Source organism: Rasamsonia byssochlamydoides, assembly GCF_041956645.1.
Source record: "Rasamsonia byssochlamydoides strain NRRL 3658 unplaced genomic scaffold VTN77scaffold_30, whole genome shotgun sequence".
In the NCBI taxonomy this organism is placed as follows: Eukaryota; Fungi; Ascomycota; class Eurotiomycetes; order Eurotiales; family Trichocomaceae; genus Rasamsonia; species Rasamsonia byssochlamydoides.
This window is the reverse complement of record NW_027192413.1, coordinates 51,156-76,953: the sequence shown is the minus strand read 5'-3', so window position 1 is coordinate 76,953 and position 25,798 is coordinate 51,156. Positions and strand designations below refer to the sequence as shown.

The 25,798-nt window shown below is 50.0% G+C and overlaps 9 protein-coding genes across 9 annotated transcripts; 3 read left to right on the top strand and 6 right to left on the bottom strand.

The window, feature by feature from the left end:
• Positions 1-1,392: 1,392 nt before the first annotated feature.
• Positions 1,393-3,973, top strand: VTN77DRAFT_4402 (uncharacterized protein; the record flags this gene model as incomplete). The annotated part of the gene is made up of 7 exons (XM_069420458.1): positions 1,393-1,909; positions 1,964-2,490; positions 2,561-2,672; positions 2,734-3,101; positions 3,162-3,551; positions 3,618-3,807; positions 3,864-3,973. 7 exons carry the CDS (start codon positions 1,393-1,395, stop codon positions 3,971-3,973), a joined length of 2,214 nt encoding a protein of 737 aa, XP_069277795.1.
• A 988-nt stretch (positions 3,974-4,961) lies between these two features.
• VTN77DRAFT_4401 (uncharacterized protein) lies at positions 4,962-5,601 on the bottom strand (the record flags this gene model as incomplete). The annotated part of the gene is made up of 2 exons (XM_069420457.1): positions 4,962-5,082; positions 5,201-5,601. The coding sequence occupies 2 exons, from the start codon at positions 5,599-5,601 to the stop codon at positions 4,962-4,964; spliced, it is 522 nt and encodes a 173-aa protein (XP_069277794.1).
• Positions 5,602-6,867: 1,266 nt separating this feature from the next.
• VTN77DRAFT_4400 (uncharacterized protein) lies at positions 6,868-9,741 on the bottom strand (the record flags this gene model as incomplete). The annotated part of the gene is made up of 3 exons (XM_069420456.1): positions 6,868-8,790; positions 8,856-9,536; positions 9,595-9,741. 3 exons carry the CDS (start codon positions 9,739-9,741, stop codon positions 6,868-6,870), a joined length of 2,751 nt encoding a protein of 916 aa, XP_069277793.1.
• A 771-nt stretch (positions 9,742-10,512) lies between these two features.
• On the bottom strand, positions 10,513-11,886 carry VTN77DRAFT_4399 (uncharacterized protein; the record flags this gene model as incomplete). Its single annotated transcript, XM_069420453.1, has 4 exons — positions 10,513-11,513; positions 11,576-11,603; positions 11,672-11,729; positions 11,801-11,886. The coding sequence occupies 4 exons, from the start codon at positions 11,884-11,886 to the stop codon at positions 10,513-10,515; spliced, it is 1,173 nt and encodes a 390-aa protein (XP_069277792.1).
• Positions 11,887-12,438: 552 nt separating this feature from the next.
• VTN77DRAFT_4398 (uncharacterized protein) lies at positions 12,439-13,314 on the top strand (the record flags this gene model as incomplete). Its single annotated transcript, XM_069420452.1, has 1 exon — positions 12,439-13,314. The coding sequence occupies one exon, from the start codon at positions 12,439-12,441 to the stop codon at positions 13,312-13,314; it is 876 nt and encodes a 291-aa protein (XP_069277791.1).
• A 697-nt stretch (positions 13,315-14,011) lies between these two features.
• Positions 14,012-14,634, bottom strand: VTN77DRAFT_4397 (uncharacterized protein; the record flags this gene model as incomplete). The annotated part of the gene is made up of 2 exons (XM_069420451.1): positions 14,012-14,541; positions 14,619-14,634. The coding sequence occupies 2 exons, from the start codon at positions 14,632-14,634 to the stop codon at positions 14,012-14,014; spliced, it is 546 nt and encodes a 181-aa protein (XP_069277790.1).
• Positions 14,635-15,391: 757 nt separating this feature from the next.
• VTN77DRAFT_4396 (uncharacterized protein) lies at positions 15,392-18,221 on the bottom strand (the record flags this gene model as incomplete). The annotated part of the gene is made up of 8 exons (XM_069420450.1): positions 15,392-16,214; positions 16,292-16,615; positions 16,684-16,805; positions 16,875-16,927; positions 16,984-17,213; positions 17,291-17,635; positions 17,695-17,735; positions 17,790-18,221. 8 exons carry the CDS (start codon positions 18,219-18,221, stop codon positions 15,392-15,394), a joined length of 2,370 nt encoding a protein of 789 aa, XP_069277789.1.
• Positions 18,222-18,986: 765 nt separating this feature from the next.
• On the bottom strand, positions 18,987-21,902 carry VTN77DRAFT_4395 (uncharacterized protein; the record flags this gene model as incomplete). Its single annotated transcript, XM_069420449.1, has 5 exons — positions 18,987-19,074; positions 19,139-20,535; positions 20,603-21,467; positions 21,576-21,711; positions 21,773-21,902. The coding sequence occupies 5 exons, from the start codon at positions 21,900-21,902 to the stop codon at positions 18,987-18,989; spliced, it is 2,616 nt and encodes an 871-aa protein (XP_069277788.1).
• Positions 21,903-22,152: 250 nt separating this feature from the next.
• Positions 22,153-22,738, top strand: VTN77DRAFT_4394 (uncharacterized protein; the record flags this gene model as incomplete). Its single annotated transcript, XM_069420448.1, has 4 exons — positions 22,153-22,233; positions 22,290-22,314; positions 22,390-22,492; positions 22,561-22,738. The coding sequence occupies 4 exons, from the start codon at positions 22,153-22,155 to the stop codon at positions 22,736-22,738; spliced, it is 387 nt and encodes a 128-aa protein (XP_069277787.1).
• Positions 22,739-25,798: the final 3,060 nt, after the last annotated feature.

The window sequence follows — 25,798 nt, the reverse complement described above, 5'->3', positions numbered from 1 at the left end:
ACCTAGCGCAGACACATGGATCTCGGAGGTAGAGTAGTCTACAGTCTATAGTTACATACAGTGTTCTGGACCCTCTGAGGCCACTACGTTATCTCGTAGCTGCTAAGATGCTTGACTCTGTCAGCTTTCAATTGTCCGATATGAATGTACTGAAAATGATAGGTAGTTCAATCAGCTTGCGCCATGGTATCGTGTTAAGAGCCTTCTCTAAGGATAGTACATCATAACAACTTGTACTTTTGAAGAGGGGATATTATACCTACATACGCCATTCTATTTTCTCCCAAAACGATGGCACTACCCTTCTGAGGTTTTTTTTTCCCTTTAAAAATTCTACTTGATGTTTAAATTTTGCTCGTCTTTGTAGCTGGTGGGAACCTGAAGTGTGAATGGGTCCTCTTAGTCTTCAGCTGTAAACGTGACTCAACCTAGGCATTTTTTGCCCCATCTGTCTTGTCTGGGCATTGTCTCGAGTATTGGACAAAATTCTCTTCATCAATGGGCATCTACAAGAAGAAAAGGCCAGTACGAACAGAGATCAGGTGGCAACTATGTGCTGTCAGGAGTTTGTCTAACAGAATTGTATTTCGTTGACAGCCTTGAAGAGGTGCGTGCAGGACCTCGTGTAACCCTACGGTACACCTACATCATACATACATACTGCTGCCGCTGCGGTAGGTCTGATTGGTTGAAATGGGGATCGATCTGCGAATATAGATTTCTTCTCTGCTATGCTGAAAAATATCCAAACAAGTCAGAGATGAAAAAAGAATAATGCCATAGGAAATTATTTTTAATGTCTTCATCATAAGACCAGACATATGCACATACGTAGTACTGTGGAGTGAGTGAATGATTAGCGTTCCCAGGCTGAAGGCGGTGCAGGGCCCATTCTCCATTCCATCACCGCCTCTTTGCGGTGAGAGCCGGCAAGTCCCGGCCGCAGACCAGTCACGGTGAGGCGGAGAGCATTAGGGTGGCATCTCCCGCAGACGCTGGGCCAAAATCCTCAGACCGCCCTCATTCCAGCCTACTTTTTGCCGTCGCTTTTGCATCTTGCATACTGAAATCTGCCCGCCTTGATCGTCACTTAGCGACAATTTGCACGAGAGCAAGAAAAAAAAAGCACGCTTGCAGACTGCTGTCAAAGTTGCTTCCAGTCTGCACTTCTCCCTTCTCTGGTCCCTTCTCTGCATTTGCTTCTAGCATTTGCCACCTTCCTCACTTCTATTCTTCCATTGCGATCACCGATTTTACGGTTCACGCACCCCTCCACTTGTCGCGTCTCAACACGGTTTATTTCTGCGACATCTCCTAAGCACACTTGCATGTCGTGTGCATCTCCATCCTTGTTGATTGATTGTCGTTCCATTATTCATCGTGCGTGACGCGATGGGTCGCAAGCCCAACCAACTCATCCTCGAGTTCTTCATCCGCGGACAGAAACTCGAAGATGCCAGTAACCGTTACCAGCACACATGCAAAGCATGTGGCGAGAAGTTTCCCAAGGGTCGCATCGATAGCTTAACGAACCATCTGGTGAAGAAGTGCCAGGCAATCCCTCTGCGAGACCGACAGCGCGTCTTGCTGCGATTACACGAGCTCCCCGACCTCACCGACAGCAATGACCCTAACAAAGCTTCCGCCCTCACTGGTGTGCAGAAGGGAAAGACGGTGGACTTGCCATATACTACGCGACAGAATTTCGATGGACTCAATGTATTGGCCGAGGCGTCCAGGCAAGTCGGTGCCTCGGATCAGAGCAAGCGTGGTCCTGCCTACACGCAGGCCATGACTGTTGGAGGCAAGACCGTCGTCGTGGACCCTGCTCTCGAGGCGGAGGTATTCCAAGGCCAGGAAAATCAAAATCAACCCGAGAATGGAGATGAGAATGGAGTGAACGCTGGCGGTAAGTGATTGGCGAGATTCTCCTGTTGACGTCTGTATACTGAGACTTTGATAGCCATCTCCAGCGCTGCGTCCCTTCCTCCGACCCAGAATCTATCCTCCGGTGACCAGGCCTCATCGATCTCCCCGGCGTTGCCTGATACCTCCCTGTCAGCGGATTCCTCGGCCCCGAATGCCCGTCAGTCGTCGCAGCTTTCCATGATTGCTGCCTCAGCAAGCGAAATGGTTCCCCAAGGCCTACCGATGGAACATGAAGCTGGTTCTCCGGGTGCTGATGGCCTTCCGAGAGCTGCATCTGCATGGCCAACGCAGCAGCTCTCGAGTTCGGAACAGTTGCTCTTCGACAGCCTGCAGGAGCATGATCCCACCTTGACTTCTGCTACGCAGCGAGCGGTCTCGTATCCACGTCCGATCGCAATGAACCCGAACTCTCAAGCAAAGGGCTTTGTCAATGATTTTGGGAATGCTACCAAACCGACAAAGCCCAAGGTCCGCGGACGGTTTTCGGCCACTCGTAGGAAGGAGGTCCAGGAAGTCCGTAAACGGGGTGCCTGTATTCGTTGCCGTATGCTCAAGAAACCTGTACGTCTATTACTATCAAGTATCCTTATCAGCTTTTGCTGTGAGACTAACATCTGTTCTTTTTACCCAGTGCTCTGGTGACAGCCCTTGCAGCACATGTGCTAGTGTTGAGAGTGCCCGACTCTGGAAACAGCCATGTATTCGCACCCGTCTTGCTGAGGAGTTTGAACTTTACAATGCTGGTAAGATGTGCTCCAGCATTAATTGCGTGCTCTGCAGGACCTTATACTAATGCATTCACAGGCCTGCATGCAACCCTTGCATATCATGACGTGAACAGTATCAAGAACCAGGTTAATTTCGAGCATTATGCAGGTCGGGTGGAGGCGACTCATTTTGAAGAGAGCTCGGTGTATGTCACTTTCAGCGCGCTCGTCGGCCACAAACCTGCCATGACCGCGCTCGATCCCCAGCTTCAGGCACTGGTAGAAGATGGCCAGTTTCAGGGTCCTACCCAGGAGCTGTATCTGCTCGATAGTGATGCAGATGACCTCCCTGGCAAGTTGGAGATGTATATCAAAAAGATGGCGCCGACTTTCTATGAGCAAGAACCATCTCCATTCATGAAACCCACCTTGAATCTAGCTGCGGAACTGAGTCAGCAGAAGAAGGTGAGTTTGTTATCTAGGTTGTTGGAATAAGGAATCACGATCTAATTGATGTTTTCCTAGGATGGCCTTCTGGAGCGCGTCCTCGAGCTGTGGCTGGCGACCCATATCCTAGTGGATGTCGAACTGCAGTGGCGAACCTTTTCCAATTCCACTCTTCCACCTACCTCTATTAACACGTTGGCTTCATCATCTGACGACGGTCGACTTCCAATTGATAGTTCGACCAACACCGAAACGTATAATCTGCTTTGCAGCCAGCTGCGAGCGGCAGCGGAAAAGCGAACTTCCCAGCTGAGCAAGTCTGTTATGAATGACCTTGAACGACGTCTACTTCAGCGCCAGCAGAGTGGATATTTTGAAACTTTCCTGGTGGCTATAATCCTGCTGAATTGTGTTGAGCGGACTTGCTGGTTGTTCCGTACCTGGGACAACGAGAATTATGCGCAACGGGTAAGCACCGACTACAATATCTACAATATTAGTGACGTGGGAATTTGCTGACGTTTCTTGATCCAGTGGCCTCTGGATAAGCGACCACCGTACTATGCGAATCAAGGAGACCGTTTCTCAGACATTCTGCACATGCTGTTGAAGATGCGGGCTCTGCCTCCGAAGACGACCGTTCGGCCAGATACTCACGTTCTGAAGGCTATCGATGGCAGTGATGAAAATGCGATTCGCTGGTTTGATACGATTCAGCTTACTCGTAAGTTGGAGCTCTACGAACTTCTCTCCTGGCGGCGTTACTGACTTCGATGGCAGCTCAATACCTGGAACAGCGCCAGGCTGCAGAATTCGATCCTAACGATTCCCGCTCGCTCGAGCTCAAGTATGGAGCAAAACTGTTGCTGCCGGCCAATCTTTACACCTAGGTTTGCCGATCTATTACAGGATTCGAGATGACATCATTTTTTCCCCCACTTTTCCACTCTTACAAACCACTTTTTCTCAGCCTTTCACGATATGGTGAAAACAAAACAAAAAAACAAAAAAGGAAAAGGACGAAGACATAGAAACGAACGAATGCGAATCCGTGAGCCGTTAGTAGGCTAGGAAATGAATGACTTTAGATGGTGGCGATGGGGAGTCTGTTCAACCTGGAATATTATGGGTGGTCTAATGAATTGTAACATTTCTTCAGGGGTTCAGACTTTTTTTTCACTCTTTTCTTCTTGTACTTTTTATTTATTTTCTTTTCCCTCTCTTCTTGTCTGTCCTGACTAGGGTAATGGCCTGTGTTTTTTTTTCTCTCACGGAGGTTTTTAATGGAATCCAGCATTTCTCCCCGGGGGTGGCGGTTCAAGTCTTTTGGTTTTGTCATGTTGATGGATGATGCAGACGGCGCAGGAGAACGAAAACACCTGGTTTGTCTTCGGACTGGGCATGCACTTTTTCAAGAAGAATTTTTCAGTGCCTCCAGTTATCCAAGGAGTAGGTAGGTAGTAAGCCACTGGCTTTGTTAGACTAGTTAATGTAGAAATAATAGGAGATTTAGGATTGAAAAAAAAAAAAGGGGGGGGGGGGGGGGGGGGGGGGGCTTTGGGGATAGCAAGGTTGAAGTAGTTGAAGTAAAGGTAAGAATAGTTTCAAAGATCTGGGCAATGCAATAGCTAATGGAAGTAAATTGTACTGTAGAAGGTGTACTACTATGTCATTAATAGCGGGCGCGCAAGAATCACAATTACAGTAATACATAAAAAGGGAAAACATCATCCATAGGCCACCACATTACAATAATAACAAACAAACCACTACAACCACCACTGTATCATCATCATATGATCAATCATCCCATTCATCACCATCGCGTACGTATGTATTGTATGTCAGCTCAGCTCAGTTCAGCCCAAGCTATCGAATTCAACTTTTCACAGCCTGTCCAACTCCGCCCTGCGTCTGCTCCCGAACCTGCTCCAGCACCACAGCATAGAACTTCCCTTCTTCAGAGGGGTCATGATATGGTCCTGCGCTAACGATTGCCCTAGAATAAAAAATAAAATAAATACATAAATAACAATCATTAATTAGATCAGAAAAAAAAAACCCGCAAAAAAGGGTCAAATCTATAAAAGTAATTAATTGATTGCTTTGCTTCTTACCAATTCTTATACCGAGGATTATTAAAAATCTCCGTAAAAGCCTTTATCACCCGCAAGGGGAGATCAAGAACCGATCCGCCCCCCGCACCCGACAGACCCGAAGAAACGGGTTTGGAGAAGAATTCCAGTCCCGGACCACCGCAGATGGGGAGACCCTGCGCGTTGACGGCGACATACGCGGTTTCGGTTGGATTCTGCGGGTTCCGCGTCTCGTGGAAGATGAGGAGGCGTCTGGGCGGGTGGTAGAGGATTGAAGCTGGATGAGCTGGAGCTGGAGTGGTGGCGGTGGTGGTGGAAGAAGAGGGATATGATGATGGGGCAGTAGTGAATGAGGAGGAATAGTTGGTGGTGGTGCTGGGGTTGGTTGGTGATAGCGGCGTTGTTGATGTTGATGCCATCATTATTGGTTCTGGTTCTGGTTCTGGGTCTTGTCTGGTCTTTGGTTCTTCTGGTTCTTGATTGAAAAAGTTCTGAAATGATTTCCTTTTTTTTTTCTTGTCTTGCGGACAATTTAATTGAATCAATCAATTAATCGATCGATCGGCAAGGTCAAGTAAGCAGGATACAAAACAAAAAAAGAAGGAAAGAAAAATAATTCGATTCAGTCTGATTGATGGATTGATGAGTTTGACGGTTCGTCAATGCTGTACAGGATGTATGTACAGTAGTAAATACCTCCTTCGGTAGGTAGGTTTCCTGACGTAGGTAGTTCGTTAACTCTGGTAGTAGTAGGAAAAGGTCAGGTGGGGCTCTTCTTGCTGTTGCCAGTACCTTTGTACCTTGATCGAATAAATAAGGCTGACTTTGTCAACTAACAAGTAACAAATACTAGGTACTGACTTTGGTTGTCTTTTGATGGAGAAAACGAATGAATTGATCATGAAGTGGAAATTTAATCCATTCGTGTGGAAGGAGAGAACGATGAAGATCGTCAGGTTAAGTTGATGTTGAAGCTTGGATATAGTGGTCTTAACTAAGGTACTCCATACCCGGTATGTTAGTTAGGGAGCTTAAACTACTACGTACTACCTGCGCGTGGGAATAAATAAGTACCTACCTAGGTCCCTAAACCTAGGCTGCGGCATTCAGCCACCCGCATCCTGGCGCATATTATCTGCTATCAACAACAAAACTTGGATTAGGCACTTAGACGCCAGTTATTACGGAGAATCAAGAATCAAGAACGGCCTGGCGCTTCCTGATCGCAGTTGTCTTTGGTTTGGACTACGGAGAGTTACAACTCAACTCCCTTCAGTGAGATATCAGGTAGGTAGGTAGTCGGTCGGTCAGCCAGTCAGCCAGCTATGCTCATCGATCTTCGAAGTGATAATTGTTGTAGACAGACATATACAGCTCGCTAACACTGACAGAATTTGTGTTTGACCATTTTTGCCATTCTCAACATGTGTATATTGAGACTTTGACACCTACATAGATAATGCCAAGTCACTGCTCACTCACTCATCAATAGTAATTGAGACCATGAAACCATCCATTGATGAAAGGGGAAAAAAAAGCACCAGACTACTTCTGCCACATGGAAACGCCAAGTGGCCGATTTCTAGATATAATAATAATGACAACAATAACAACCAGAACCTAGCTCACGCCTGCAGAAACCTCCATGACGCCAGCTAAAATGCAAAGTAAAACATGCGCATCACTCATTACAAAGCTAGCTCATCATCATCCCAGCCCAACTGCTCATAAATCGATTTTTCAGGGGTCATTTTCACCGGGGTCATTGGAGCCCTCCTGCTACCACCTCCCTTGACAGGAGTATCCATAACAGGCGCAGGGGACGATGGCATCGTCGTGGGAAGAAATGTAGTAGACACAGCAGTTCTCGGCGGAGTTTCCTGCACTGTACATGCACCTACTACATGGACGTCCGCGTCGGATTTACCACCGTGACGACTGACAGAAAACAGTCGTGACGACACAGGAGTGGATGATGACCCGTGAGGTTCAGAACGCGAAATGGGCAAATTCGGCACCTTGAACAGCGCTCGTGAGCAATCCGAGTTTCGCGGCGTGTCGGCTGCCTCTTTGACCATCATTTCCAGTGGATCAGACAGCCTTGAAGCACCCCTGGATGGAGTTTCGTGGATCGAATTAATTTCTTCTCTGCGTGTATTCGCGCTAGTCAAACTGGGTCGAACAGTCGAAGCAGGTACCACAGAAATATCGCTCCCCAAAGCCGGGGATGTGTCGAGTTGACGGGCTCGCGCCAGATCCCGAGGCGGCGGCGGTAAGTCCACGTTGACATCCTTCTTTCTGGAGCCCTTCGGGGTCGCCATGACCTGGACTCCCTGCCCGAGCGGATTTCGCGTCGGATTTTTCGATTTCCGCGAGCTCGTGTTTGAGATTCTCTTCTCTGTTTGCTCAGCAATCTCTTTCGCAATGAGTTCTCGGTTGGGCTTCCTGAGCGCGTTGATGGCAGCATCGAGCTCCCTCTTCTGTTCCATGAGCATGTTCATCTTCTTGAGCTTCGCCTCGTGCTGTTTCGCAACTGCATTGAGGTCTACCTCACGGTTGTCCACACGCCTGGCAATCTGAATGCCCCCCCTTACACTAGCGCTCAATGACGGTAGCGAAGGCTCCGCAGACTCACGCTTGATCTCCTGTAACGATGGCGCCGTGCTCGACCGCGCAAGCGACGGGTGTCGTCCTCTTTGAGAAGCAGCTGTTTTCTCATCAGTCAGAACCCGCTGCAACGTGCGACGGGACTTCTGAGGTTGCGGCCGTTTGACGACAGTCCCAGGTTGTGCGCGTGATGAACTCTTGGAATGAGCTGTCGGACGCGTTGGAGAGGCAAGATTGGGGCCACCGAGTTTTCGCTTGATCGACTTGCACTGCTCTGGAAGACGCGAAGCATAGAACGGAATGATAACCTCGGTACAAAAGTCCCGGAGCATGTCACTCTCGATTTTCTTTCCTGAGAGGTGGTTCTCCCCGCTGTCTTTCACTGTATCGGGGACCACGGCATCTTCAGCGCTGACGGTGTGCCAAATACACAGCCTATCTAGAAGCAGCTCAAGAAGAACGTTCAGATCCTGCGGTTTCTTGGTCTTAGATTGCTTGGAGCCATCCTCGTGATGAGCATGTTCCTGAGGAGCTTCTTCTGACGTCGTTGAACCCGACGACTCCAAGGCAATTGTTTCCAAAATCAGCAGGATTTGAAGCTGAGTCTCGCGTAAACGCAGATCGGAAATATGTCGTTTGAACTCTTCTTCCCTCGTCATTTCCGTGGATCCCGCACTCTCCGTCAAGTGCCGACCCTTCCACCATTTCCTGACAAAATCCTCTTCCTCAGGATAGAGACCGTTCTTGCCTAGCTTCTTCTTCTTCTTGCTCTTTCGTTTCCTTGGGCGAGAGTCTGCTTCATCTTCGGACAGGACCAGTGCCACATTGCGGATTATCGTGGGGAGAGTTTCCTTATACTTTAGATCCATTTTCTTTACAGGAAGAATAGCCTCCCTGTAGAAGCTAGCAAGCTCCGAAGATGTTGCTACGCCGTCTTGACCCGGCCTTTGGAACGCGTTTCGACAGCGTGTCAAGGGCCCTTTGGCGAAGTAGGCCACTGATGTCTTTACCAGGGAGTTAGCTTTCAAGTTGCTTTTCAAGTTTCTGTTCGTAGCTGACGCCAACTCACCTTTGATACGTAAAGCGCTTCAAGGTACTGCGTTCTCAAGCTATCGAGCAGATTCTCAGTAACCTGCGCTCCTTCTTCGGTGGCAGCCTGTTCTTCCACGTTCGGCTGAGGCATCTGCACGCCCTCTTCAGGCGGTGTTTGCACGTGGTTGTCTTTCCTGCTCTGCTCGGTCGTAGCAGCGACATCTATCTCAGGTAACACGTTGCTCTGACCAGTCTCAAACACGACAGAGACATCGAATTTCCTTCGCTTCCCAAACGGCTCGATGTCAAGGAAGTCTTCCTTCACTCTCGCAGCCTCGCGCCAATCAGCCCCTTCCTCCTTGTCAGACGCATCGAGATCTAACAACGGCTTCCTTCTCAGGGAAGGGCGCCCTTCTTTGGCCGCGACGAGGAGATCCCCTTCATTGACGCAAGAAGATAACCTGCAGAGGGCATATATTCCCTTCTTTACCCTTTCCACAACATACAGTGTGCCATTGGGGATCAATCGAGCAGCGAGCACGGTCGGTTCCTCCCATCCGCAAAGGTCATCTTCCAGGTTGGGGTTATTGGCCGCAAACAAACTGCCTGACTGGATTGGCGTGGACGTGTCGAGCCATGAGAACGGCAGGCTCGAACGGAGGAGCAGAGCGATCGGTTCCAAGGTGAAGCCATCATCTGATAATGAGGATGCAAGACCCTAGCCATACCGTTTAGCAATGGTGGTCGGGAAACACATTCTTCGGACAATAACAGACCTTTATGCAGAATACAGAGGTAGAGAGTTTCCCGGAGCTACCGTGGAATAGTTTGCGCTTCTTCAATGGCGGATGCGAACCATGCGATGTGTTCAATGTTGTGGGACTCGTGGATTCGAGAACGCCTGGAGAATCCCGAGAAGCCATCAACGCGTCTGGACGCAGAGCATTATGAATGTCGACAAACAAGGAAACCAAATATCAATGCATGTGCAGCCTTATGAAGAACCCAGAGCAATTGAATGCAAAGTTCTTTGATGGCGATGTGACTTGTGTGGTACGCAAGTGCATGCTGCAGGTTCAGCTGGCGTCACGCGTCGATTCGCGCGTCCAGTGGCCCGTCCGAGCCCCACTCCAGCTTAACCATTATTTAACAGTTACGGAAATAATCTTACCAGGAGATGAACAACTGGAGGCTCAAGAATTGAAATTAGAGGTTTAGCAATTATGTACTGGTAAAAACCCCGCCTCCAGCTCTGTTTCATTGTGTTGAAGACTCATCAAGGCTCTTGTAGCGGTCGAAACAACTTGCCCCAGATAGTAGTGAGCTAAATCCACCGCTCACTTCTGAAGCACTCTCAAAGATCCTGCAGGTAGCAATTGAAGACACCTTGGTACATCAGGATACATACAACTGATTCATGTAAGAAAGAGTCTCTCTAAGCCCAACAGAAGCAAAGATGTTGAAGTTCGCTCCTCAAAACGCCGTTCTTCCCATGCCAAATGATGAAAGTGGTATCACATGTTGAATTTTTAGCCGTCCAGCCCGACCGAACCGGGGACCGAAGAAAAAGAAAACATCACGAGACTTTTATGTCTATAATAGTATATGCTTTGAGTTGTTGAAACAAAGCAGCGTCGTCAGATTCATCAAAAAACCATCATCACACTGCGAGCAGCAAAAGACTTTTGGCTCGCTTAGAATTTGAGTTCCTTGGGCTTCTCCCACGAGAAGCTCTGGTCGGTGAAGTGACCATTCTTGGCGGTCTTGTAGTAGATCGGCTTAGCAAGGTCGAGCTCCTTCACGATGACACCAGGACGCAGGTCGAAGTTGTCCTTGATGATCTTGACCAGCTCGTCGGAGGTCTTGGACGAGGTGCCGTAGGTGTCGACGAAGATCGACAGAGGCTCGGCAACACCAATGGCATACGAGAGCTGGACGAGGCAACGACGAGCGAGCTTGGCGTGGACCAGCGACTTGGCAATCCAGCGAGCAACGTACGCGGCGGAACGGTCGACCTTGGAGTAGTCCTTACCAGAGAAGGCACCACCTCCGTGGGCACCCCAGCCACCGTAGGTGTCGACGATGATCTTGCGGCCCGTCAGACCAGCGTCACCCTGGGGACCACCGATGACGAAGAGGCCAGACGGCTGCAGGTGGTAGATGGTCCTGTCATCCAGGAGGTGAGCAGGGATGGTCTTCTTGATGATCTTCTCCAGGAGCTCCTTTCGCACGGTCTCAGTCGTGACGTCGGCGCTGTGCTGGGCAGAGATGACGACGGTATCCACACGCAGGGGCTTCACAGCGCCATTGTCGTGGGCGTACTCGATCGTGACCTGAGTCTTGGTGTCGGGACGGAGCCATGGAAGGGTTCCGTCAAGACGGGCCTCCTTCAGGGCTCGGTTGAGCTTGTGGGCCAGCAGGATGGTCAGAGGCAGCAACTCGGGAGTCTCATCCGTGGCGTAGCCGAACATGATACCCTGGTCACCAGCTCCCAGCTTCTCCAGGGCTTCATCGTAGTGCAGACCCTGGGCAATGTCAGGAGACTGCTGCTCAATGGCAACAAGGACGTTACAGGTCTTGTAGTCGAAGCCCTTGGAGGAGTCGTCGTAGCCAATGTCCTTGATAACGTTACGGATGATCTTCTGGTAGTCGAGCTTGGCCTTGGTGGTAATCTCACCAAAGACCATGATCATGCCTTATCACTAGTCAGCCACGATGGCCTCCAAAGAAACTCATCTTGCATTCTATCATGCTTACCAGTCTTGGTGGCAGTCTCACAGGCAACCTGCGCAAGGGATTAATTCTTCTGCTTGCCCCACCTCAATCGGAGGGAGAGACGAGGTGGTGCATTACCTTGGAGAGAGGGTCCTCAGCCATACAGGCGTCGAGAATGGCATCGGAAACCTGGTCACTGTGCCCGAAACGATGTCAGAAGGCTCGGTGGACGACGACCGCGGGGGCTGAGTATGGGGTCATGCTCACGCAATCTTGTCGGGGTGACCCTCACCGACCGACTCGGAGGTGAAGAGGAAGGTCCCCGAGGGAGTACCGTTGGAAAGGCTGCCCATTGTGAGTGGAAGATGAAGAAGAGGAGGGTTAGGAAGGGATAAGAGGAGGAAGCAATGGAAAGGAGGTCTACAGGGGAGATGGAAGGAAAAAGCTTTGGAGGAGAAAAAAGTGTTGAGGGGACCAGGACTGGCTGGGAAATGAGGTGGGGTTTTGCTGAATAAAATACTCCGTGCTCGTGCTGCTCTCTCGGACTCCGACTCAGCTTTTCTGCGGGTCCCTGATGGCGCCATCGCTGTGCCCTAGGCGGTGTTGCGCAGCAGAATAGAGCTAAGCAATGAGCTAGCGGCATCCGCTGCGACAAGGCTTCCGAGGAAAGGAAAAAAATCCTACCTCGTACAGCTAACACGTACAGCCGCGACGGCCATTCACTGGTCAGAAACTCAGAATGCTCCTGGCTGACCGCCTGCTCCTTCTATTCATCATCACCAGTAATTCCTATTAGTTCTTTTCATATCTCTCGCCTGGTCATTTTGTTCCTTGCTGTATCTGCCGTTTTGCTTGACCCCACACCCCCTTCTCTGTCAGTCTCACTGTCGGCACTACAGTAAATCATGTCGAAATTCGGCGTTCTGGTGATGGGGCCTGCGGGCGCAGGCAAGACGACGTTCTGTAACGCCCTCATCCAGCATCTCCAGACTGTCCGGAGGAGCTGCTTCTATGTGAATCTGGACCCCGCGGCAGAGACCTTTAGCTACGAACCGGACCTGGACATCCGCGAGCTGGTGACGCTCGAAGATGTCATGGAGGAGCTGGGTTTGGGCCCCAATGGGGGTCTCATCTACTGCTTTGAGTTCCTGATGCAGAACCTGGACTTTCTCACGCAGGCCCTGGAGCCGCTGAGCGAGGAGTATCTGATAATTTTTGACATGCCCGGGCAGATCGAGCTGTACACGCATGTGCCGATTCTGCCGTCGCTGGTGACGTTCCTGAGTCGCCAGGGCCCGCTGAATATCTCCCTGTGCGCGGCGTATCTCCTGGAGAGCACGTTTGTCATCGACAAGGCGAAATTCTTCGCCGGCACGCTGAGTGCCATGTCCGCCATGATCATGCTCGAGATGCCACACATCAATATCTTGAGCAAGATGGACCAGATCAAGGACGTGGTGGGGAAACGGCAGCTGAAGCGTTACACCAATGTAGACGTGCAGCTGCTACAGGAGGATGCGGGAGTCGACGAGGAAGCGAGAACTGATCCGTCATCCAGAGATGCCGTCATGAGCGGGGAGTCATTCAAGCGGCTAAACGGAGCAGTTGCCCGACTGATCGATGATTTTAGCATGGTCTCGTTTCTGCAGCTGGATGTACAAGACGAGGACAGTGTCGGCGCAATCCTCAGTTACATTGACGACGCCATCCAATTCCACGAAGCGCAAGAACCGCGAGAGCCGAACGACGAGCAGGAGGTGAATTACGAGGATGCAGAGTGAACGAGAAGGAAGAATTAAGAAATGCAGACAAACCTGAATAAACTGGTTGCTGCTAATCCGTCCAACCCGACCATCCAACTGAAATATCCTACTGTGCATGTTTAAGACGTGCCGCCTGACGTCCTGAAGGGTCCAGTCCGGTCACTCACGAGCGCAATCGCCTCGCAGAAAGCAAGACCGAATCCGCGAGAACAGTGTGTTAAGAGACGAGAAAGACTCGAACGCAGGACGGAAAAGCGATCGAAATCAGATCGGAATCAGATTTGGGCAGACCAGTCCAGATGGAAGACCGAAATCAAAACAATTCCTGAGAAACGAGATTAGGGAGGAAGAAGAATAACATCAAGGCCCGGGATACTATCCAAACAATATCAGACAGAGTAACAAACAGCGAGCAAAAAATAGCAGGTTGCGCTGGCCAGAGGCCACCTCGCGTACATGCGTGATACGGGGGATGCGGCGAACAAGTGAACAATCATGAATAATGTTCAAAAAACGTGGATCATCAAAGAACACTCCTGTATATACAGGACTTTTTTTTTTCCAAGTCATTGCAAAAGAAAGACAAAAAACCAAACCAAGCGCCAATCCTTCCAGTATCACAAAAGTGCGTGCGTGCGTCAATCGTCCAACCATCTCATAACATAAACCGTGTCCGTAATCGTCACTTTCATTTCCTTGCAACCGTTTTTTTTCTTTACCAAGTTCTTCCTCCCCGCTGGTATCCAGAATAATACCTCCCGTAACCACTATTACTTCCGCTTCCGCCTCCGCTTCTATTCGCAGACCAGCCCTTCGATGACGACGACGACGAAGACGCAACATCCTCGACAAAACCCTGCGCAACGCCCCACAGCCAACTAACCTCTCTACTCGCCCTCTCCAATCCGACATTGTACACGTAGAGGCCAGCGCCAATCACGCAGGTCCAGAAAACGAGCCGGAAGACGAGCATCACCCAGAACATGACGACGCGGCGCGCATAGTCCAGGATCCGTAGCGAGATATACAATATGGCGAGGAGCAGGAGGACGGAGACGAGATCGGGTGTCGAGGACGCGAGTAGCGCGGAGAGCGGCTCGACGATGTAAGGGTCCAGGTATTCGTGACGGAGGTGGGAGAGATGTGCGGACAGCAGCGAAGAAGGCATTGTTGCGGTTGCGGAGGCAGCGAGGTTCTGGAGAGAGGAGAGGGAATAATGATCTCGGAGGAGAGGGAGGATGGTGTCTGAGAAACCAAGCAATAGTGTGAGTAATGACGAGATCGGTCTCACTCGGAATGGGAAGAAGAATCGCACGACGCACCTTGTAGGTACTCCATTGTAGGACCTGTTCCTTTCCTTTCCTTTCTTTTCGCAATGCAAGGATTCTTTAGTGGTATGTATATATACCTCCCACCTCTCTTGTGCAGGTAGGTAGGACGTGGATGTGGAGGCAAAGGCAGAGTTGTCCTTGATTATTCGGCCTGTGTCCGTCTGACAGAAGCGCGGGAATGTGCAAGCTCCGCAGGACTGTGCTCTCGTGCAGCAGAGAAGCAAGACTCAGTCAGTTAGACAGACTGAGGAGAGGCAGACAGTGGATGGATATCCGTGAAACGGCAAGCAAAGTGCCAAAGGACGTACGGTACGGTACGTCGGAGCTCCTGAAAAGAGCAATAACCCTGATACGATGCGATGTTGGTTCTGCTTCTCCGGAGGTCAGGTGTCCTCAGAAAGTACTGTAGAGAGGAAGGAAGAGAGAGAGAGAGAGACAGAGAGAGGAGATCCAACTCAAGTAAAGCCGACGCGGAAATCAAGGCAACCTAGCAAAGACAGTCCAAATGGTTGCTGGCTAGAGCAGTTGTCTCAGCAGTTCAAAAAAGAAATAATCATTTGCTGGCGTACTTATCCAAAGTGTACTCCGTAGTAATGTACAAGAGGTAAAGCCGAGGCGGTGACGGTCGTTGTCGCGCCCTGCGGGGATAGAGCAAAACAACCAAACATGAATGACTTCTCAGCTACCTTCGTAGGTAAATTCGTCTGCTACCTAGCTACAATGTATGTGCTGTATGTACATACATACAATAATATTTATTTTTTTTACCAACCAAACGCTTCCTCAAAATAGTCCACTCGATACCCCTCCTTCAACATTTGATGGACCGCGAATCGGGCATCGTCTGCCATGCCCCCTGGTCCACATACGAGGACGGCGGTCCTTTCACCATTATCACCATTATTAGAACCAGGCAGTCCAGAATCTCTGACGAGCTCCGAGATCAGGCCTTTAATATCCGGTCTCCCCAAAGCAACATCAACATCGACATCAAGACAAGAATCATCTGAACCATAATCTCGTATGAGACTGGTATGTTCTGTTGGCGATGAAGGGGGTCCGATCTTGGTGACGGTTTCCTGTAGAGACAGCCCTTTGTTGTCTTCCGACGTAGCATAGAGCTTTATGTGGACATCTTCCCGTTGAAGAGCCGATCGGAGCCCGTAGCTTGCAATCTCTTCGATGAACTCGTGTTGTCGGGCAGTCCATATCAGCGTCACGTTTCGAGTCCTGGTATTATTTCTGGATTGGTATACGCCAGGGGCGGCCGGCCCAGGGTCGTCACTGACATCCTCACCGCAGGAGTGCCGCGAGCGGCGCAAGTGGTCTTGGATATAGGGAAGGACACCCGCGATGCCACTACCTCCGGCAATAAGAATGACATTCTCATAATTGTAAAGAGGCGAGACTTGACCGTAAGGACCTTCAATCAAAAACGTTGACTCGACAGTGAGTGTCGACTCGCGAAGACAGTCATTCCGCAGCCGCCTCGTCCATCCATCATAAGGTCTGATCCAGAAGATCAGTTTGCGGCTGGTGGTCGGCCTTGCTGATGCGGATGGCAGTGGAAGAGCGTCGTTCAAATCACTGGAAATGTTAGTAGCCAGAAAAGCTTGACAGCCGAGTAGCTTAGGGTAAAAAAAAAAGAAATTACGGATACCAACCTCTCGCTGTCGGCAACAGTCCAACTCCCCAAGGTAAAGGGGTGATTCTCATAACCTCTCCATCTCGTTGGCTGATATATGTAATAATGCTGGCCCGGTTTTGGCTCTAGTCTAACGAACGGGACGGTGATTTCCAGCCATAATATATCTGATAGCCTGTTGTACGAGACCCGGCCTCTTGTGAAGGAGAGTCTTTTGCGGTTTATGTATATGTGAATGTTGCAATAGACAAGGCGCACAATCCTCGCGAGTCTATCCAGTGACCAGACCAAGACAACTGGCCAAAGATAGATGTCGTATCGACCACTGAAGATAGCCGTATGACTGTGATGGCCGATTTAGCCTGGCGACAATAGGAAATACGGGAGGGGGAAATCTGGCAAAAGACTCACGTAAACAGTCCGACGATGACAACCACTGAGAATGTTATATGTATGAGCAGAAACAACTCGTAGAAATATCTGCGCAAATATATGGAAGAGAAGAGTAAGAGGAGGCTCATGCATACAGTTGCCTGATACCGATGAGCATAGTCCGCATACGTGACCAGCATAGTTTATGTAGACGAAAAGGGTATACATACAGCAATGCCCATATACCACCAAGGATTCGGCAAATAGAGAGCATAAGTATTTTCTTTGAATCTCGTCAGCGCCAATCTAATAGCCAGAGCCTTGATTAATTGAACGCACTTCTCATCACAAGAATTGTATACCCTACAGAGTGAACGATAGCCTGAATCGTCGCAACTCTCGCGATTGTTCGGTGAAACAGGTTGAAAGTTGAAAACTTCCACCCTGTAGCCCACAGGAAGGGATTGTTGCGCCCGCCGAAGAGCCACAGCAAACACAGATTTGCATATGCTAGTATGCCTGTCCTGTCAGAAAGATACCGCCAGAATTGTTCTGATGTGTCAGGCCAACTAGGTACCACGTTAGATACAAATTTCTTTTCCGGAAAAGCGAGACAAAGACCTGCGGCAAGTGCTCGTCCACGTACTAAAGATTTCCCTCGAAAATATCGTAACTCAAAGCCATGAATGCAAAGCTGAGCAGGTAAAACGATATTATCGGTATCGCCTCCATTCGCGTCGGGATGGAACAGTAATAAAAGAGTCTCTGATGATAAGATCCAATCGCCGCGGGAATAATGAGGTTCGTTCTAATCCAGTGATGTATTCTTTCCAAAAGCTTGACGAGATCCCCTGGAAGGTATGGAAGGTATTTCGATGGGCCACGAAGGCATTCTTTTTCGCATCTCCGGTGCAAATGAAACAGATTGGTGAGGAAATGGTTGATCGTTCCGACCAGAAGCACACTGCCCCAGAAGAAATAGGAAGCCGCCCTGCAAAAGAGACAGTCAATCAGCATTCACTCTCTTGAGCGTTCAAGGAACAAACGTACCCGTATGTACGATGCATGCGTGAGGTCAGAGACCAAGCCGCCTGCCCAATCGTCAGCCCGCACATTCTGCTCGGAAAAGATATCTTCTAACTAACGTTCGTTCTAAACGCGGCTTCATAGTAGGCCCTCGATATCAGAACCGGTGTATCCAACTCTACATCTTTCGGAACCTCAGCGTAATCGACCACCCTCAGACTTCGGATATAGTCCTCAGTCAGTGCGGGAGCAATGTCCGCATAAGGTGTACGGGACATCTCTCCCTGGCACGGTTCATTGATGTGTCTCAACCCTGGCTGGATCTCATCAGGAACACAGAATACTTTCACAGAGGCATAGATTGACCACGTTCGCAAAGGGTTCAGGCATGAGTCGACGAGGAACGGCTGGGAATGGGACCCCGTAAAGGAGAGGTGTGTGTACGCCTCAAAGATGGCCTCAACGCATCGTTCCTCATCTGAGACCTCATCTGCTCTTGTGAAGGAAACCCCGAGTGTCAACACTACAGAGAGGAGGGCCGACAGACGCATCTTTCTCGGATCTCGGAGGGCCGTAAGACTTCAGGCAAGACTCTCCAGATCCATCTGCTAAGTATCGGAGCGACATCGTGAAAATGGGAAAGAACGGCGACAAAATCAGACTCCTATGGCCCTGTGAGGCCCACAAAAGCGCCGAATTTCCGTGGTTGAACGAGGATTACTGCCTGATGTTATCGCAGCGGACTGACTGATTGGCGGCATGCGAACTAGGACGACTTAGTTCGGGCACTAGCGCCATCAGATAACTCTATCTGTCATCTGATAAAATCTGCGAATTCCGACCCGAAACCGGATTAAATACAATCCCGAGAACCGTCTGCAAAGTGCTAAATAGAAAAGGACATCATTCCAAGAGTCTCTGATTTGTAATATTATTAATAGTAAAGTTTAAGCTCTCTCAGTCGAGGCATAATGTAGTATATATACAAGTCCATATCGGTAATAACTTCACCCGCCAAACACGCCAAGACTCCAAGAATATACGTACAACCGTGTAAGTAGTTTTCCAACAGCTTCTCGAGAATGGGAATCAAGGAAACGGTCAAGCGAAAGATGATCAAGCCGCATTGGAAAAGGTATGTAACTCAAATGAAGAGTGCAGTGTTCTATAGAACCATCTTTACCGTCATAACATCCAAACGAAAGTGGTATATCCAATAGCAAACGCCAAGTCGACGGCAAACAGGAATCATTTCCAAGGGCAAAAGAGTCGAAGGCGGTCATGAAAGATGAAACGAGATAATGTTACATGGAAAGTCAAGCTTGGCCCACGAGGGCCTTGACTTTCTCCCGCTCAGCCTGGATTTCAGCTTCCAAGCGGCGGGTCTGGCGGAGAGCCTCGTCCCTAACAAAGAAAGTCAGCATCGAAAGAAAAACACAAGATTAGTACGCGTCGGGCTGAATCATACCTGTCAGACTGCAGCTCCGCCACTTCAATCTGGGCCTTATTCATTCGTCCAACTACCTCTTCCATCTCAAATTCAGCATCGCGGAGGGCCTTTTCGAGTTCCTTGACCCTCATTTCAAGCTTCTCCATCTGGATCATTTCGCTCAGGGGAACGCCATCCCCACTGGTGGTCTTGTCGAGGCGCGGAGATCGGCTACCCGAGAAGGGAGACGTGGGAAGTCTGGGTGAGAGCTTAACGGGGGATTTGATTCCATTTCTCGCACGATGCAGATGTGCGTTGTGGCTCTCTTTGAGCGCCCGAATTTCTTCCTCATGCTTTGCTATCTCTTCTTCGGAATGATGCTGGGCGACCATCAAATTGTCCTCCAGATTCTTGAGCTTGTTCTGCAGCTCATTGATCCGGGCAGCGGACAGTTTCTGGTCTCGTTCGCCCTTGGCAATCGCCTCCGCTAAGCGTCTGCGCAACGCGTTATTTGTCTCCAGCTGTTGTCGAACTTGCTCGGCAAGAGCTTCCGTTCGACTCATCTGCTCCCCATCCAGGGAATCAGCTGCATTAGCTTCAGCATACTCCATGTCGGCTTGCAGCTGCTGGTATGCAGCTTCCAAGGACGAGGAAGTTGCTTGCACGCTTGCCAGTCCTTCCTGCGTATCAGCGAGGTGCTCGGGGACATCAATATCATGTTCCTGTAGTAATGCCCGGAGCGAGCTGGTTTCCTGCTCCGCACGGTCCAGGTCCATCTTGAGACCACTCAGTCCCTTCTCACATTGCCATTTCTGCTCGAGGGCTTCCTCTGCTCGCCGCCTCAGAGAATTCATTTCTTCCCGTAGGTTTCGAACTTCGCGTTCGTATCCTAGCTTGCGTGGGGTTCCTGATTGTTTAGCCTGCTGGAGCTCGAGTTCCAAGATCTTGATCCGCTTCTCATAATCTCGGGCTTGATAGGCCTGGCGGTCGAGTAGGTTTTTCAGGGCCTTGTGTAGCGCATCACGCTGGGCTTCCACATCCTTCACTCGCTCTGCTAGCGTTTCGCGGGATTCACGATCCTTGGCTGAGACGGAGTTCGATCGTGAAAGACCGCCGCCTGACCTCGGCATCCGGGCTAGCGAATTCGACCTTGAGAGCCCAATCATCGAACCTCTTTTAGGGGCGGCTCCCTCTTCCTCCGCTATCGCTGCGACTCGATTCTTTTGCTGTAGCAACTGAGGGACCACCTCGTCCCGGAGATGATCTCGTTCATTTCGAAGCTGCTCCAGTTCGACCCTCATTGCGGTCAGTAAGTCCTCAAAGTTATCCTTCAACTGTCTCTCCTCAGCGAGTTTTCGCCGCGTATCCTCCAGAGCGGTTTCGAGCTCTTTCGTTTTGGAAGAAAGGTTTGACGCATCGACCCTCTCCTTGCGAAACTACAAATCATCAGCTTGAGAAGGATGGAGGGGGGAAGTGTGAAGGGGGGCAGAGCGGTATAGTTACCTGTTGGACCTGGCTTTCCAGCAGTTGCACATGAGCCTCACAGGCCGTTCTCCGCGACCTTTCTTCCTGCCACCTCTGGCTTAACTCGACTTTTAACTGGGCTCGCTCCTGTTCTGCCGCCCTTTTGATTTTCTCGATGTCTTCGACCTTTGCGCTTTCTGACCCAGCCCTTATCGAAATAGTTCCAGAGTCTGAGAAATAGTCACTGGTTCGTCGATTTGCGTCCGAGTTTGCTTCCATCTGCAGTTTCTCTACTAGATCCTCCAACTCAATCTCACGCCTGATTGACCCAGCCAGTTCGGTACTGATTTCCCGGAGTTCATTTTCCAATTGTTGAATCTTGGATACAAGGTCAGGATCGCCGGAAGGGGCGCTGAGGGAGCCATTTCGTCCGGGATTTGCGAATCCATTGACATGGGAGGAATCTACGGAGACCGGGATCGATTTGCGAGCATAGGGCGAGTTCGGAAAAGCTTGGGGTAAGGGAGATGGTAACGGGGAGCGGCCGGCATCGCTGATTTCGGTGCTGGAGGATTCGGCCCCGGGAGAAGAAGTGGTCTTCCAACCGAAAAAGGAGGTGATTTTGCTTCCAGGCGTCTTTGGTGGTTTGGGGTCGGAGCTCGATGACATTCTTCGTGAATTGGCGTCGATATTGAGAGGCGGCGGTCTGCTCAGAGGAGGCTGCAGTGCCATAGCCTCGGACCTGTGGTTGAGAGGCGGCAGAGACTTCAGCACCGGGATGACGGGTTCACTGGCGAGACGGGAATGACTGGGCGTCCCATTCGAGATGTGTCTGTCGTTCTCCTCCCTCCGAATCTCCCAGGACGGTGGGAATGGAATGAATGGAGATTGACCGCGAGGATATCTGGATACATTCACAGTAAGGGACCAACGTTCAAAGAGAGTGACTTGCTCCAAGAGTCACGGGATTCGTGAACAATAACAGGAGCGGCATTATTATTGGGTAGCATACCGGTCAAGGTCTCTTGGAACGAAAGGAACAGCCTCGTCGAGGGTCTCGAGATATTTCGGGGAAGGAGGCTGGCCGGCCTGGGAGCTGGAACCCGCAGCTTGGGACGGCGCGTTGAGGTGGGAGTATGCAGGGAAAACTACAGGAGAAACATTCTTAGGAAGAGGTTTCCTTCTCACTGGGGGGAGGACCAGCTGTACCTGAGGTGACTAGGGATCTCAAGGGCGGAGGAAGGCTGGAGGTCGAAGCCGCGTTCCTGTGACGGCGGAGAAAGGAGGACGAGAAGCCGCCAGGAGCAGCAGCGATTGGCGGTGCGCTGGCGCCCTCCATCACGCCTGTCGATGGTAACTGTAACAAGGATAGTGACCTAATCGACCGTCACTCTCATGTTCTCGGGGCACGGGCAAAGGCTACACGCGCCAAAGGAACGATATAGACAACACAAAAAAAGGAGAAGGAACACATTGGCAGAATCGCGATCGATGGTCCAGACGCCAGCTCGTTGGAGCGTAGTCTAGTGGGGAACGGCGGCACACAGGCGGCAGGTCAGTCCGCTCACAGAACGAGCAGCGCATCAGGGATGTTGGCTGGACCGGGGGATGCAGAAGATCAGCAACATCTCCAGTTAGCCGCCAACGGCGAATACTACTCTGGATGTACTGTACGTCAGCTCTGCCGAAGTTGTACCTGTACTCGTACGCCTTCGGGTGTCTGCAGTCCTTCAGAGAGTACGGTGTACTCCGTAAGTAGGACTGCTAATTTCCTGCAGAGAAAAGAGGAAGTCTGGAGGACAGATGCTCCATACAGAGTACTCTAGGCGTCGCTGGTTGGTGGCTCGATGCCACATTGCCAATAGTTGCGCATCTGTTAGGGATAGGGATAACCGGTAAGCCCGGAGGCCGTAACCAGCTAGGAGCCTGGTAGGACAATAATAACAGCGCTGGGAGTCTGGAACGGTGCAGCAACAACAATATCCCACATCTCCAAGCACGAGCCCTGAGGACAGCGCACCGACCATTGGCCCGAAGGAGAGAGAGGGGCTCAAGATCTTTGGCAAGACAATTGCCGAGTGGGCGACACAACGCCGTTTCTCGCCTCAGGAGTCAGGGGTTCAGTTACAGGTTTCCAACCGTCCAGTGACTGTCCACGCACAGCCAGGGACCTAAGGGACTGTCAATGGTTGCAGGCTTGGCAGCCCGGACTTGGCAGGAACTGCTGGTAGCCGAGGACCCCTGGCGCTCCCTGGCGCCTTTGGTGGCTGGGCCCCATGGGCACGAATCACCCCTCGTGCTTACTCCGTACTGTGCTTGCCAACGACTCGTAAGGGGTTGAAACGAGGCCTTTAATATGATATGGTTATTATTTATTCCTGACAGTCAAAGACTCAATGCGTCTCCGTGGACACCGAACTGCACACAATTATGCTGAACAACCGCGAACGGAAGGAGAATCTTTTGAGTTATCACAGTACATACGTTGCCAGAGCAATCTAACATCTAACAAAGAGTTCTCAGACGATACCTCCAAAAGCTCCTTCTCCTCTGTCAGATTCGATCAAGGGGCGCATAAGCTTACGTTGGCGACAAAAGAAATATGTCTTTGATCTGGGGGCTGACCGGTCCCGGAGGAAATATTCCATAATCTGACAAAGACTTCGAAGGGAAGATCGATTGTAGCTGATGTTTCATACAGAGTACCCTCTCACACGTCCCGTCTCGTTTCGTCTCGAGTCTCAGCAGCCATCTCGATGGTTCATGACGCTATGCGCCATTATCACTCACGGGGATAGTTGCAGGTTGGAGTGAAATGCAGGTGGAATTCACTTTTGCGATGATAATCAACCGACTTCAACCCAGTTCAACCAACCCCTCATTTAAACCCTCTCAGATATCTGATCATTCTCATGCATGGCTGTCCAACCTATGATATTTGCGAGGTGATGTGGATCGTCTGGATTAGCTGAAAGTCAGAATATGACCCGCAGACAGAAGAGGTTGAGGGCAGGCCCGAAGGATGATGATCAATGATCACTCATTGATCTTTGCAGCGGGACTGTCTTTGGCTTGTTGGTTCGTGCTCGCTAATATCTCTGACAGAGTTTTGACGGCGCGGTGGGAACCCGCGACCGCGTCTAGTCGGAGACCTAGCTTGGTAGATCGCTTGCACCAACCAGATTGCAGTGTCAGTGGACGTCATGGGAATAATCTGCTCCGTGCGGAGTAAGGTTCGGTAGCTATCAAAGCGACAAGCCGGCAGTTTTGACGGATCTTGCTGGATAAGCTAGCCTCGGAGTAGCAACTACAGTACCTAGGTATCTGCGTCTTGCAATCTACTTAACCCACCTATCTAAGTAAGCTTTGGCAGGTTTCCGTTGAAGGGAGTAGAACCTAATCTGGTCCTATGTAAAGATTAAGAATTCTCCCATAGTCCTTGAACACTGTGCTAGATATAAACTAAAGATAATGGGATCCGATGGTCGAGACACCCGTCTCTCTCGCTTTGTATAGATGTTTATATGATTGAATTTGGTTGAAGAGACTAGAACTCCTAGCATGATATGACATGAAGAAACGACAGTGATTTATAAAAGATCAAGAAGATAAGAAAACAGGCTGGTTTTAACCCCCAAAATCAACATAGCCGATCAGCTTCCATCTCCTTCCTTTGTCTTGGGTATTTGCTTCGTTTCATGGATGAGGTCACCATCACCAAAGACTCCTAGGCGCAAAACTTATTCATGCTATATAAATATCTAATTGGTAGCGCGCACATAACAGCCTGCGACATGGCCATTGCTATCTGCTGACGAAGATGATGACAATAATGGTCAGAGAAGATCAGAATGATGAGAAATGAGGCTGACTGATTATCAGCCAGATCTTACCAGACAAAACAGGGTGGATGTGATTCCATCTCTTCGTTCCTTGAAGCTGACACTATTCGACAGAACTCGGAAACAAGCATACTTAGTAACATATATCGCGACGAGACTTTGTCTATTTTCTTTTCAGTTGAGATTTTATCCAGTCTAGCCATCAGACCTGTAGTATAACAGTAACAGGTCATTTGAGGAGAGAAAGAAAAAAAAAAGCGCGGTTGGCTGCAACTTTGGTTGGAATAACTTCACATCCTTCCCAAAAAGGAAACAACAACATGCTCACAAAAAAATATATATATAAAAATAAAAAACTAAAACCATCTGAGACGGGGTGCCCTCCCCCGAAGCACCCCCACGAATTTGTTAGGTTCTTATGGGTCCCTTATTTGGTTGGAACCAGAGGGATTCGAACTCGGGCTCTTGGTTGTCACCAGACTGAGTCTGTTGGGTAGAGACCTAACCACTCTACCATCCCAGCCCGGTTCGTTGACAGTATGGGAGACAAAAGTCCCTGATTCTGAGGCTAGGGGGGTGATTGATTGGCTGGTGACAGGCGGTTTGCCAGGTGCGTGTCAGGTGTGTGACAACGTGACAATGAGTGCAAATAAGCTTTGTCGCCTCCAGGATGAGGGCGCCACCGGGTGGTGGCCCGATGGACGATGCAGAAGAGACAAAAGTGGCCAGATGCTTGTTTGTTTGTTTCTCACTGTTTCTTGCAGATCTGGTTTGGCAATGCCAAATCTTTTCTTTCATGCACACATTCTTCTCTGGAGGAGTAAGATCTCCAGAGCAGCTTCGACGTCAGAATCATATCAGTGCCCTTGCTATTCTGGCTCAGGCATTTCGGATCCTTCCAGATAGCATGGGATGATCTTTCACAAAATCGCCTTTCCATCCTTGATAACTCCCAAGCAATGCCTTCCTGGATTCCCACCGCCCAAGCAAAAAGTCAGGAGAGATGTCTCACAATCACATTTAGCGTTGACGTTACCAATTCTTCCATTCTCCTGATCGCTCTGGACGTGGACGCCGCTGCGCTCTCTCAATAAGATACCTGTCATGAAATCGGATATGGAGTTTGGAGATCCATGTGGGAATCCAGCTGTTATTCTCGCCGATTTAGATGTCGGTAATCTGGGCTGGGAAATGGGAATGGAGATAGGGACGTTTTGAACAAACGTGATAGCGCTCTCGCTGCTGCCGTCGTGTCTCCGAACAGTAACAGAACCTTTCATCCATGATCCGCTTGACTTTGCGACTTGTCGAGGCTCAGAGATAGGTAGCATTCATGAGAAGAAGTTATGTAAAAAATCTGGGTTTCGGCGCCATGTGAACGCGGTTTCCAATC